Source organism: Plectrocnemia conspersa, unplaced genomic scaffold (assembly GCF_051122295.1).
Source record: "Plectrocnemia conspersa isolate PC_06_02 unplaced genomic scaffold, ASM5112229v1 ptg000014l, whole genome shotgun sequence".
NCBI lineage: Eukaryota > Metazoa > Arthropoda > Insecta > Trichoptera > Polycentropodidae > Plectrocnemia > Plectrocnemia conspersa.
In genome coordinates, this window is record NW_028277178.1 from 17,367,826 (window position 1) to 17,382,169 (window position 14,344).

General features: G+C 29.0%; 1 protein-coding gene across 1 annotated transcript; it reads right to left on the reverse strand.

Moving 5' to 3' along the window:
* Window positions 1–248: 248 nt before the first annotated feature.
* On the reverse strand, window positions 249–12,899 carry LOC148226408 (opsin, ultraviolet-sensitive-like). The gene is made up of 3 exons (XM_088204604.1): window positions 12,340–12,899; window positions 5,727–5,857; window positions 249–1,536 (listed from the first exon to the last, which is right to left on the reverse strand). The coding sequence occupies exons 1-3, from the start codon at window positions 12,897–12,899 to the stop codon at window positions 479–481; spliced, it is 1,749 nt and encodes a 582-aa protein (XP_088060730.1). The 3' UTR covers window positions 249–478.
* Between the last annotated feature and the right edge of the window lie 1,445 nt (window positions 12,900–14,344).

Below are 14,344 nucleotides of genomic sequence, written 5' to 3' on the forward strand. Positions count from 1 at the left end.
TATGTATGTATATTTATATTATTTTAAGATTTAGAAAAACTGGTGCTGTGCAAATTACAATGTCAATATGACATTAAAATTGTCATAGATAGAAAGGACTGAAATTTAGTTTTTAAGACTTTAAATATATATTTTGCTTCGACCAAAAAGTTATAATTTGCTCATGAAATTTTAATGAAAAATAATCTTATACAAAAATACGTTTTTTTATTAAAATATATGGTTATTAAACGTTATAGGGAAGAAAATTAGTAGTGAAATAAATTTTCTTGTGATTACGATATGTATATTATAATAAGGACTTACCATAGAGTGAGAAACTTTATGATTATTTCCATAAATTTTTATTTCTGCTCACTAAAGTTAATCAATTAAATGATTTTATTTACAAACACGTCTAATTGTTTTCACATTAAGCTCGTGGTTTTATTATAGGACGTTTAAGAGATGAGAGACCAATTGATGAGTGTTTTCCAGTTCAACTATTGAATGAATCATCTGATGTCATGCGCTGTATTTGCTTAACAACTTTCTTAATGCTGTTTTCCCTATTAAACTTTGGCTTAACGAACCACGACGGCGGCTGAAGTTGTTTGTTTTCTTCTTCGGTTTTTGGCAAAGGATTCATGGAGATTCCTCTTATATGGGAGTGTGAAATGGTGTTTATTTGTCTCAAATGCTTCTTCGGTGAGTTCTTATCTAGTTCTTCTTTTAAATTGATTATATTGGAATAAGGTATTTTATCCATTTCTATTACTTCAACATCATCTTCGCTTGTGATTTCAGGACCGTGTTGTATAGGGCGAACGTGAGTTGCAGACCATCTTATGGTGCTCCTTTTCCGCATTGGTTTTTTACATTTAATTAAATTTTGAAATTCTTGTCTGAATTTTGGATGAGTAAAAATGTAAATGAATGGATCTATACAGCTAGCTACTTTGCAGCATATAGCCGGAATCATGGACACTAGAGGAAAAATAAGATGTTTATATCCGAAGATTCCCAAGAGAGCGACAACAGCGTAAGGAGTCCAAGCTATGAAGAACAATGCTATCACTGCAATCACAACACCGGCTAGTTTCAATTCGCTCTTTCTCTTCTCTTGCTCTTTGCAATGCCTCGAAGACACACTGCCTTGTTTCCTCGAAAGTGTCGATCTAGTTTTCACGACCACCATAAATATGTTTATGTAGCAAAATAATATGATCATCAGAGGTAGCAACCAAGCTGCGCAGAAGAAAGCGAATATGAATATTTTATGATCTATGTCGTCGGTGAGGTAGTCGAAGCTACAGCTAGTGAGAAAACCCTCTGGAACGTAACGACCCAAGCCTATGTCCAGCGCTGGGATTATAGCGAAAAACGTGCCGTAAATCCAAACGATCAAAACTGAAAGTTTAGCCCTTAGTCTAGTAATGCTGCGGAGTGGCTCGAGCGGATAAACTACTACGCTGTACCTGTCGAAAGCTATTGCCGCTAAAGTTCCTATGGATACAGTGCCAGTAATTCCTCCGACGAAACCGTATATCTTGCACCCTGTAATATAAAAAGTGTAACATAAATATTATTTAATAAAGAATATATATATAATATTAAGCAGGACTAATAGTAGGCTTTGTATATTATTGTATATGTTCACATTTATTTCATGCTCGTTTCATTTCACAAAATAAAATTATGTAGCACGTTTTCAATCATATAATTCCCCGAGGCAACTGAACATTTCAAAGCAATATCATTCTGAAATGCTCGTGTGGTCGACCAGTATTTTTTTCATCACCAATATTATTAAACGTTAATGGCATACTATACTTTTTGGATTATTAGTTTTAAACTGTAATAACATAAAACATTGATGTATTTTTGATTAGGTGGCGCAATATTTTATAGCTGTTTCTATTTAATGTCAAACCCAGAATCCAAGGGTTCAAACCGATCATCAGAGACCACTTGAAGACTACGTGACGCAGACAAAGCTACAATACCACCATATCTATTTGTATTAATTATACGAATCATAATTTGCAAAAATAATTATGTTTAAATAAATAACTATAAATTCTATAAAAATAATCATATGACCGCAAGGTAAACAACAAATTATCTTATTTTAATTACATGACGTTCGTCTATTTCATGCCTTCCTAATTTTTAAGAATTTTTGTAAATTATTTTGAAATGTATGCATTTTTAAAATTTATATACAAATTTGCAACAATATATAAAAATAATAATACTATATGTCTAAAAAAAAATCTTTTAAAGTTAAAAGGCATGTTGGTGAATATTAGGAAGATCATTTGCTTCAATTACAATTAGTTAGTTTTTATGAATGTATTCTTGATGCGAAGTAGTACAATCGGAGCGCAACATTTTAAAACTAAATTACGTGGTGGCATTTCAAATTCTTCCAAACAATTTAAATAGACAATAGGTAATTGTACGGTGTTTGTTGACCATTACTGTGTGTTTAGTTAACATAATAACCTATGCAAAGTAGTATTTCATAGTAATTAATATTGACAGGTATACCTTTTAACTTTATATTATTTTAATTTTTGATATGATTTGCTTTTTCAATGACTATAAAAAATCTCGGAGGCAATTTATTTAAATTTTTAGTGTAAATTCGTAATGTTTTTGCTGATTTCATGGTCTATTTTATGAGGCTTGCTATAGATTGGTCATTTAAAGGACTTTATTAGTAGCTAAAAAGCTACTAATTAATTTATTTGAGTTCTCTGGTATTTGTGGAAATACATTTGTTTTCGTCGCCGTTAATGGCATTCATCAAACATTATCTAATAACAGATTCAAAGCGCTTGCTAATAAACCGCAAAAAAGGTCGGTGCTCAAATATATCCGCGAAACAGATACCAAGTTCCGGAGTATAAATTCATTAAAATTACAACGTTGCTGATTTTACTGATTTTGGAATCATAATATCCATATACAATCCAAAAGGATTATTAAAGAGTCTGTTTCCGCCCCGAATTATTGGAATTGGCTAAATTATCAAAAACTGGAAGGGACGTTAAACTTAAGATTAGTAAATTAAAAAAAAAAAATTAAATTTTTATTATTTAATATATAACACTATGAGCACTAAATCAAATACAACAAGAACAACTATTTTATTTAAGATTTGGAATAAATGAGATGTTAGCCGAACTCCGAATGACCGGGACGAACATTAGAAGTCTGAAAAACAACCGTTGCTCTTTTTGTCCGAATTTTAATAGTTCAACCTGATCTTTGAGATGACTTAGAGTGAAAACATATTTTTATTTTATTTTATTTTAGTACTAAAAATGTAATAGTAATAAGCTTAAATATATGTTATAAGATTCAATCACTCTGGATTGTGTATTACATTAATTTAGCATGGAAATCATATTTCAACTGCAGAGCTGAATGATATTTCAAGCTCAATTTAGCTGAAAATTCATAATAAAAGTATACCGGTGTTGAAATTAAAATTCGAGAATTAGAAATAAAAAATAAAACGTTTAGTGTTTTTTTTTTAATGTTGATAATTAATTAATTTAAATTAAAAATGGAGGCTTTGCAGAAATTAAGAAGAATCCCAATGAATGAAATAGAAAACAAAGAGAAAGCGATTTTGGTATATAGCAACTATATTACTCTTACTTGCAAGCAATTAGATTTATATGTTATCTACAGAAGCAAATATTATTGAAAAATTCAACTACGAATTAATGAATATCTTTCTCCTATTTTTATGCGATTTGCGCAAGACAATCCGAAGAAAAAGAGTTATATGAGATTTTTGTGGGCAAAAACGACAACGTCGTGATGCCGCAGATTATTCATCAGCTATATCCTCCATGACTTCTTTTTAATCCCGCAGATAAAGTTGAGTGCAAAGTAAAATCGCTGAATGAGCTCAAAACATTAGCAAATAGTGCATTAGACGAATGATTGTATGGTCACACAAGAAAAATAATTTAAATGAAAAAAAAATAAAAATAAAGTTTTGTAAAAACATATTTCCAAGATAAACTTTATCTTATTTTGATTCTTATTTTTATATTTATGAATGTACTGAGGAAAGATTTTTTAATAACATATAATTAATGTAGATAAGGAATTAATATAATATAAATATTTTACGTATTTTTTTATACAATGCTTAGTGGAAAAATTAAATGTTAAAAAATGCATTTCGTTCCTAAACTACATTTGAATATTATATTTAGAAGTATAGCTATAATTTATGCTATTTTCTTTTACAAGGGGAATACATGGAAAAATATTATAAAATACCATGCTTACTCCCTTAGGAACAACTTTCGAAAGACGTTCAAAAATCTAGACTTAACAACTAAAAACCATGCATATAAATACTCGTTAATTAGCGAAGATGTAGTCCATAGGATATTGTACTGATATACATACAAAACCATCAACCAAAAAAGATGTAATACATACGTTATTATACTGGTATGTAATACATATGTATAATAAATTTTACTGTGTACTTTTAACCAATATTTTTAGTAAAAAAAATTATGAAAATTTATAAACATGTTACAATTAGTTTAAATTATTACACAATTGATTTATATTTGAATGTAACCAATATACTAATTAATTACAAAATATTATATTTAGGATGGTTACTGTTTTTATATGTATAAATGGTTACTATTAATTCTGATTAGTGAAAGAACTGTTCAAGCCTAATTTAGCTACGACTTTTTTGCTATTTTATTGACGTGTAGAAGGTGTTAATATTTACAGTGCAAAATGATATAAAATGTAATTATAAAAAATGACGAATATTCCTTCACTATGTACATATATTAATTAAAATAAAAATAAAAAATACCATTTAGATATAATGAAATGTTATATATATATAAAATATGCATATTGTAATATTTTCAAAATTACCCTAACTAAAGTGTAAGTTGAGCTTCTTTTTGCATAACTCGTAGCTGGATTGTGGACAGTGTCACGCTTAAAGATGTTGAAATTTTATATTATTATTTATTACACATGTGAACTAATTAATTAAAATATACGATGAGCTGAAATCATATTATAAAAACGCTGCTATAAAGTAGCATATTTAGTATCTAGAGGTTAAGTTTTCAATTAATTCGAAAAAGAAATGGAGCGTGAAATTGTGAAAAACGTGGGTGAACGTAAGGTACAGTTTTTTAATAACTTTTTCAAAGTACGTTAACTAGTATCACTTGACGAGAGCTTTTACATTAGCAGGATAAAAGAGTAACTTTAGATGATAAAGGAACAATTAACTGTTGAATTTATTATGAGTTGTATTTATTCATTTAATGAATTAAAAATTTTATATATTTTTTAATAAGACTGGTTTATGATGTAATATTTCCATGAAAATTATTTTTAAGTATTAAATTAAAAGTATAAATTTTAATTAATTAATATAGCATTGAATTATAATTAATGAATTAAAGTATGTCTCTAATTTATAATAATAATTAATATTAAGACAGTAATTGATATGATATATTATTCGATAAAATTCCTATTACTAATTTATCATTTTATACATATTATTACTACAGTTATAATTTAAGTGATTAAATTCAAGTGTCAATATAAAATATTTGCGATAAAGATCTCTTCAAGTAAAAAACAACTTTATCGAGACTTATATATTAGTCTCGATAAAGTACTACGAACGAAACATATAGTATTGACTACAAATATTAATATACCTATTTCTCCAGTAGCGGGTCCCAAATACGCAGAATTATATATGAAAAGCGGCGTTTTGCAGATCATGAAAAAATCGCTGATTGCCAAGTTTATAACCAATATATTGGCAGGAGTTCTTAATGAAGGACACCTGAAATAAAATATGAACTGTATATTTATAATTGGTATCTTACCCGTATTTTATATAAAAATATAATTGAAGAGGAAAAATGTCTAGTTTATTTTACCGTATGCCAATCTCAAATGTAAATATGCATGTATTCTTATAATCTTAATTGTTAAAAGGCTATTGTAGTATTACATTATTATGGAAAAATGTCGACAATGCTCGGCTGAAAGAGAATAATTTGCATTTTCTAGATAGCGGGATTGAAGCGTCACTTCAAATAAAACAGAAAATCCTTCAATTGAAAGTTGGATTTAACCAACCTTGCTTGTATGATGAAAAATTCGCTTACGAGTGAAAATAGTAACTCTAAAACAGTCCAGCGAAAATATTATCACTAATTTTCTACATACGGCTAACGAGGTTTCGTTGCACTTTGAATGAAAAATTATTTTCTATAGCTGATTGCTAAAATTCAATTTGTGATTTACACATGTTTGTATAACGTATACTTAGATGATACATCCTTTTCGAACCAAAATCTAGTGAACAAATACTGCTTAATTTTCAAGAGCTGGAAATAATTCCACTTAACAATTTTCCCCTTTTAGAATACAACATATTATATGTAGGTTTACTTTGATATAAAGTTTATGGATGGTCTTGGAAACCACGTACTCGTCTTAAACGAAGCTACGTGTCGAATTGTTTTTATTTTTTTACTAAAGTTGTTTAGAGCGCTTAGCTCACGTATTCGAATAAAGGGTTATTTAACCATTATGTGTTTATAAATGCAACATGTTTTATTTGAAAATGTTTTGATACAAGTTTGTTCTGTTAATGACATGAGTAGTCTAATTTGTATAGTTCTATAAATAATTATATTATTATAATCAATATTTGATATTTTATTTTTATTTTTTTTAGATTAAATTAAGACCATCGTGGCCTAACAGGCTACCCCAATGCGCCACGATGGTCGAAAACAAATTTTAAATTTATAAAACAAAAAAAAACAACGTATATATACATAAATAGAACAATACTTAAAAATAATAAACATAACAAAAAATTATAAAATATCAAAATTAAATGAGACAAACTGGATCAGCTCCTTGTAGCTAACATTAAACAGGTCAATATGTAATGCAAGCGTATTAAGGAGCCGTATGGCCACAGCTATAGGCGAGTCGGCAAGTGCGGATGTCCTAGCCCTAACTGCCATCAAAAGAGGTCTCGATCGTGATTCTCGAAAATGTTCCGGAACCCAAAACTGGAATTCCTCGAGAATAGCTGGATTGTCGACAGCACCTTTTAGTAGTTTGAAAAAATGCTTAGCGACATACAGCTTTCTGCGAGAATTCAGCGAATCATATCCCAACGCCCCTAAAAGAAAGGCGCTGGGATATAAGTACGGATAATAACCAAATGTCCTTTTGTAAAGGTATCTTAAATACCTTTTTTGAATTTTTTCCACTAAAAGGGAATATTTGGCTATTCGGGGATTCCAAATTATAGATCCCGATTCAAGAATGCTACGAACTAAGGTGTCATAGAGAATGCGAATAACTGACGGATCGTCAAAGTGAAAGGCATTCCTCATAACAAAGCCGAGCATCTTGGAAGATTTATCACAGACGTCGTGTATGTGTAGAGAGAACCTCCATTTGCTCTCGAAAGTGATTCCGAGATCTTTAATGGAAGTTTCTCTAGTCAAAATGTTACCACCGAGATGGTAGAAATAAGCTGATGGCGAACGGGATCGAGAAAATGACACAGTATGGCACTTTCCGACACTAAAGGGCAGACGGTTAACGGAAGCCCATCTCCACAGAGAGTCTAAATCACTTTGTAGAGAGAAGGAGTCCGCAACAGATCGAATGCATTTATATAATTTTAAATCATCTGCGTACAGAAGAAAACTTGAATTTTTAATTGCTGTATTTATGTCATTAATAAATAACACAAAAAGCAGAGGTCCCAGATTGGATCCTTGAGGAAGGGGTAAAATATTCCTTTGACAATCGGCCACCATAGGTTACAAACTGTCTACGATTGCTTAAATAACTCGAAAATAACCGAGTTAAATTATCTGAGCAACTGAGGTTTGACAATTTTTTTAATAATAACGTATGACAAACTTTGTCAAAGGCTTTCTCAAAATCTGTATACACGACGTCTACTTGAATTCCGGCATCGAGAGAAGTTGTCACCGTTTTGGTGATATGCATATTTGGTATAAACGTATATTTATATAAGCAATATATGGCCTTAGGAGTAAATTGCTTAACTCCACTCTTAGGTAAAAAATAATTATTAATGCCATTTATCCAAAAAGGAACTCTACTGTGGTCATTAGAAACAAAGTATATTTCACAAATCAAAAAAAAAAATATTTTCTGTAAAAAAAATGAGATAATGAAAAACATTACATACACCTACATATATAATATTATATTACTACTTAAACTACACAATTTATGCCATTACTGTAAAGGTAATAATTAAAAATAATCAATTTATACTTTTGGTCATAGTATACAATGTCAAAAGCCTATTCAAAATATGTTTTTCATAACATAAACCAGATTACTTATTTTGCGATTTTTCGTAACAAAATTAGAAAAATAGACTAAAATTATATTGTTAAACAATTATGTGACATTTGATCTCAAATTAATATGCTTAAGTGTATTATTTAAGAAATCAATGTATTAATTTCTAAATGGCTTTAAATGTAAGTTATCTAACTGTACAGGAAGGTCGATAAATCGGTGTTTTAATTTTTTTTAATAAGATATTGTAAATGTATATGGTTCATTTTCCTTGAGACTTTTACAAACAAAATTTTCAATCAACTCACACTTTCCCTTTTGATAAACAAAATTTTAATTACTATTTCGCAGGGATTTCTATACAATGGAAGCAAAGTGGAATTAGTAATTCCTAAAAGTGAAGTTAACAAATTTACATACAAGTTTGCTGTGTTAATGAACTAGTTACTTATATCTTTCATAAACTGTATTATGATTAGTAATGCTAAATTAGAGTATTTTATTACTCAAAATATACTTATTTAAGAATTTATTTTATATATCAGCAATGTTAAAATTAGGTTGTATAGAAATTTTACTTTGCAAGTATTTAATTATGAACATGTAATATAGTTTGAACACAAATTTAAGTAGCTGTTATTTTCATCCCAGATGTGAAATGAATAGTTCAGTTTGAAGTTCGAAAACATTTTCTTCAAGTTAAATACAATTTGTAATTGCAAGTTTCTCAGTTCAATAAAACTTAAGCTTTTCAATTTAATATGTGATTTTAACGTTAATAATGTACAATAAAAATATTCAACAATAGTGTCACTGTTAAATTGAGACCATAAAAATAATCAAAATATTATCATAAGAGATACTTATTTATTAAAATAATTAGCTTATAAAAACATTATATAATATTTTTATTGTAAAAGCTCGTGCCAAAGTAATTTTAAATAATATAATAATTTATGTATATCGATATAAATTATACGTACATTATATTAAAAAGCAGGATTATAAATAAATATATAAAAATTTACAATATTTCAAAAAAGCTCTATATTAAATGATGAAAAATTAAGCACAGCTTAGATAACATAAAAAAGCACAGAGCTCGATAAAAAATAACGAATGTATTAAAATACAGCTCAGAGAGACAAGTTATTTTATATAACCTTAATAGTAACTTTTCCCCAAAAAGTTGTTAAAATATTCATTTTACTGTACATGTATAATAAAATATGTAGGCTTTTCATTTTCATTGGTAATATTATTTATTTATTTACAAATCTACTGGTTTTATTATTTCTTAGATGATGAAGTATCCCTAATGTAAAAAGTTTAAATTTGAGATACAATAAGTCGATACGTAATATACCTTCATATATATTATATTTACGGTACTTTTTAGATATAATATTTATTTAGGTTTTTTCTTATACAATAAAACACATGAGTGGTCGAAATATAATATGTAAATATGCAATATGTTTTTATTCAAACATTAATAATATGCTAGTGGGTTATTTTTAGTAGCAAGCTTATAATATAATATGTATGATTATAGTTGTTTGCTTTACAACTTGGAAACAATTTATAACATAATGTAATTTCCGTGACTCTGTGTGAAAATATTTACAAGCTTAATTTTCACTGTCGATGAAAATCAAATTTATATGTTAAGTTACCAAAAGTGCTTAACACAATTACTGTTTTTAATATTGTAATTTTGATATATATGTTTCGTTGTGTATTTTGGTTTATTAATTACAGGCGGCCCTCGACTTTCGCACAATTCGCTAATTCGCACATTTAAAAAAAACAAAAAATTTTTTTTTAAAAAACGTTCTGATAGCGGTGAATATTTTGCTTCAATCGGACGTTCGTATGATACAAACAGGTCTACGATATGTTCAATTTTGCAAAATAAAAATATAATTAAAGAATACGTTCTAAATTTTGGAAAATAAAGATATATTTCCACAATCTTTAATGATATGTTTCCAAAAAAACACAGCAAAAAAAAACATGAATGAAATGGAAAATCTTTGTCATCGTAGATCGATGACCAACATCAAAAATATGTTCCTCTGAGTATTTCAATTATTCAAGCAGAAGCTCTTAGTTTGCACAAAGATTGGAAGGATAGATTAAAAAAATATTTTAACACGGTTTTTCAAGCAAGTAACGGATGGTTTTACAATTTTAAAATGAGGTATTCTTTTCAAAATATTAAATTTACTGGAGAATCGGCTGATGCGGATAAAGATGCTGCAATAGAATTTATTTCCTAATTAACCAAAATTATTGAAGATGGAGAATATTTCTCTAGCCAAATATTTAATGTAGATGAGACAGGTTTATTTTGGAAAACTCTTTAACAATGAAAAATATGAATGAAGCCTTCACGCATCTTGAATTTTTTTTAAATATTATGGAAGATTGTGATCCCAATGGAGAACGCATATCTAAAGTGCGTGGGGCGATCAATAAAAACATAGCATGTTATAAAATACTATATGAAGAATAGTGGAAAACAGTGGAAAACTCCTGATAACTTTTCAAAGGAAACACCCGCAAACCCTACTTAAACGTGTCTCTTAAACGCCTCTTAAACATCTTATATTTACTTGATAAATAAATATTTTAAAATACACAAAATTTCAATTTTTTTTACTTCCCTCGACTTTCGTACATTCAACATTCGCACACATTTTCAGGAACCAATTATGTGAGAAAGTCGAGGGCCGTCTGTACATGGATAATTTTTTATTGTTCATGTATGATTTAGGTAATGTTGATAATAAATAAATTATTTCTTTATTGATACAAAAAATAATTTAAAATTAGTATCTAATAAAATATATATTAATCGAGTAAAGACCTGTGCTTGGTCGAGTGATCAGCTATTACTTTATCGAAGTTGTTTACATGACATTGGTTGGGGCAACCAGTGGCGGTTCGTACATAGAAGCTGTGACACTGCAGCACCCCCAGAAAATTTGGGAAAAAATATATGTTAAAATTTATGCTTGGAAATTTGGAATTTAAAACTTGTAAATATATTTAAAATAAATATGATTAAATATTTTATATATCACTGTATAAATATACTTAATAGAGGTATCCAAATAACAGTGGCGTAGCTAGGTTATGTGCCGCCCAGGGCGATCCTTAAAATTACCGCCCCCCCCCCAAATTTTGCATGATCATAAAATCAGCATTTCTTAAAATAATAAATTGGTTATTATTAAGCTTGATGTTTTAGTGCATTCAGGCTTAAGAACCACACTGGACGATTCCATCGAGAATATGCCGCCCCCAAGCAAGTGCCGCCCGGGGCGGCCCGCCCCCTCCGCCCCACCATAGCTACGCCACTGCCAAATAAGATGCAGCAAGTTTTTAAAAATGAATTCATTGTTATGCACATAAATTAAACCGTATTATTAGGCATGTTTCTGCATCTACAACATATGCGAGAATATTTTTAATGATTATTAAAAGAATATTTATGTATGCCGCATGTCGAAATATTATAGAACCAAATGCAATTGATAAATGTTGATGTTTAATACTTTGCGGTCCTAAGATATTATATTTGCAAAATTCTAAGATAAACTAATATTTTTGATTTAATACTCTTAAGCATAAGTAATTGTAAAATAACATTTTTTATGTTGATTCTATATCTCTTATGCATTATTTATTTGTTATGTATACATATTATTGTAATTGTGTTTTACTGTAAGTGCAATTTATATATTTAGTAAATGCATAAGAGACTTCATTTGTTCATAAACATAAAAACCAAATAATCAATAATATTAAATGTCAATTATTCAATGTTTTAATCATCGCCTATATTTGGAGTTTAATGTCTCTGAACTAGTAAAATATTATATATAAAAATTTGGTCAAATTATTTTAAAAACAATAAAAATAGTAAAATATTTTTTTTATTACCTGAAGAACATAAATATAACCATTATATTCCCAAAGAAGCCACATAACGCTATAGTTGAATATATAGCCCCCAACGTAAAATGCGCTAGTTTTGTTTGAGGAGGAAACTGTAACCAATGAATATTTATCAGGTGCAGAAACTCATCGTTGAACCATCCGTGCTCCTTCCACATTTTAACAGGATATTTTTCAATAAAACGTTTTTTAATTTTTTCAATACGTTCTTCATTGGAGGTAATTGAATTATTCATAAATACGTGCTGCTCTACGTCTTCCGGAAACTCATTAACTTCGGTTAAATTCCTCAATATGACCTCTAGCTGATTAGTAATATGTGTCGGAAAAAATCTGTTGTGTATGAGATGATCCAATATGTCTGGCGGTTGCAGTTTCCTCAAGTTAACTTCGGTATCCATCACCAAATTATCTTGGAGTTCCTCTCTCTTATTTACTAGGTGTTCACTCAACTTTGCAACTTTCAAATCGGATTTAGTGTATCCGTCGACGAAGTAGTGCCAGCAAAGCACATTGATTAAAGATATTCTCACACGGAGATGCATCTTGTGTAGGTAAACTTTTATTACATTTCCAACGCACGACGGGTAAGTAAGCTCCGCGAAAGCTTCCTTTTCCGGCGAAAGCTCATTGTACACTGATACTCTGCTCTCCATTACATGCGCACTGAAATTCTATAATAATTAGTTTCGGCATTTATCTCATGGGAGATTTTTATTTTATTAAACCCATTATGGTCTTACATAAAACTTCATTACATAGACGTTACAATAAAAATCCTACGGGACTATCAGAAAAGCATTAATTTTTATTTATTTTCTAATATAATAAAAAAATATATATTATATTTAATTTTAAGCACTTTTGATTGAAATGAATACAATTTACAAATATTTTTTTTATGAATTTACGATAAATTTTACATATTTGTTATTTCTTATTTTACATATTAATTTTCGTTTATATAAAGAAAGAAAAAACTTTGAGATTGTGTGAATTTTTACTTTAGCTAAGTAGTTAAATTAAGTAAAGTATTTTTCAAGTATCTCTAATTTTCACTGACACTTTTTTTGTATTTATTTTTTAAAGTTGTTTTCGATGATATTGAATTCATTACATTTCGATATATGTACTATATTGAGTGAGTAGACAATTTAACTAAACGGTCAGTAGTTAGATTTACAGAGAAATATAATATGCAGTATTGGACAATAAATAGAGTAAGTATTGTAATTAAATATAGGTTAGTTTTCCTATCATTGCTATGATGATTTAACAACCAAAATTGGAGTTTTTTGGTTTGTTAAGAAGTATCTGATAGTTTTTACACTATTCTTAGACTATTTATAATTATTAACTTACCATATTTGAAGATATTACTATCTACCGCTGTTATCGAGTATCAGAATGGTATTATTTGAGTTTTAATCACACGCACAATTAATTAAAATGTCACTTTATTATTCTCTATTTCGAACAAATGAATATAAATATCAACTCGTTTTGAAAGGCCTAAATAGAAATAATGCTCGGGACTAAACAATTGGTAATATTTGACGGACTGCCTATTAGAATATCCGTCCCGAGACGATTATCACTCAAAATCATTCATAAGTACAAAAAACTAACCTTTGTGTGAAAAGGATGTTCTAACGCCCGCCGAAGCAACCATCTAGAAGTTTTACTTTTAATCTGTAAACATATTTGTATATGTGTCCAAGAAGCGATGCAAATTCCAGCCAAAATTCACATGTGTGATTCGCCAGAGCTGTCTTAAACCAGCAATATAAATTAAGTGACACTTGCACATAGAGGAGCAGATGGAGAAAGACGCTTCAGAGTCTCGAACACAAGGAGTCAGTATGAGGCACATCAGCGGATAGTCCAGCATCATTTGAAGATCACCTTAAAACAGATTACAGCCGACAATAATTTATCTCGACACTCTAGCGTAGATTTAGCAACTACATTTATATATTTATGTATTTAT

Bases quoted from the DNA above. Each gene is read 5' to 3' on its own strand.
- LOC148226408 (XM_088204604.1), bottom strand. From the start codon at position 12,899: ATGCATCTCCGTGTGAGAATATCTTTAATCAATGTGCTTTGCTGGCAC. The intron at 5,858-12,339 runs GTAATAAAAAAA...ATTTTATTTCAG, and splicing joins GTTATATTTATGTTCTTCAG to GTGTCCTTCATTAAGAACTC. The intron at 1,537-5,726 runs GTATATTAATAT...TTTATATTACAG, and splicing joins ACCCGCTACTGGAGAAATAG to GGTGCAAGATATACGGTTTC.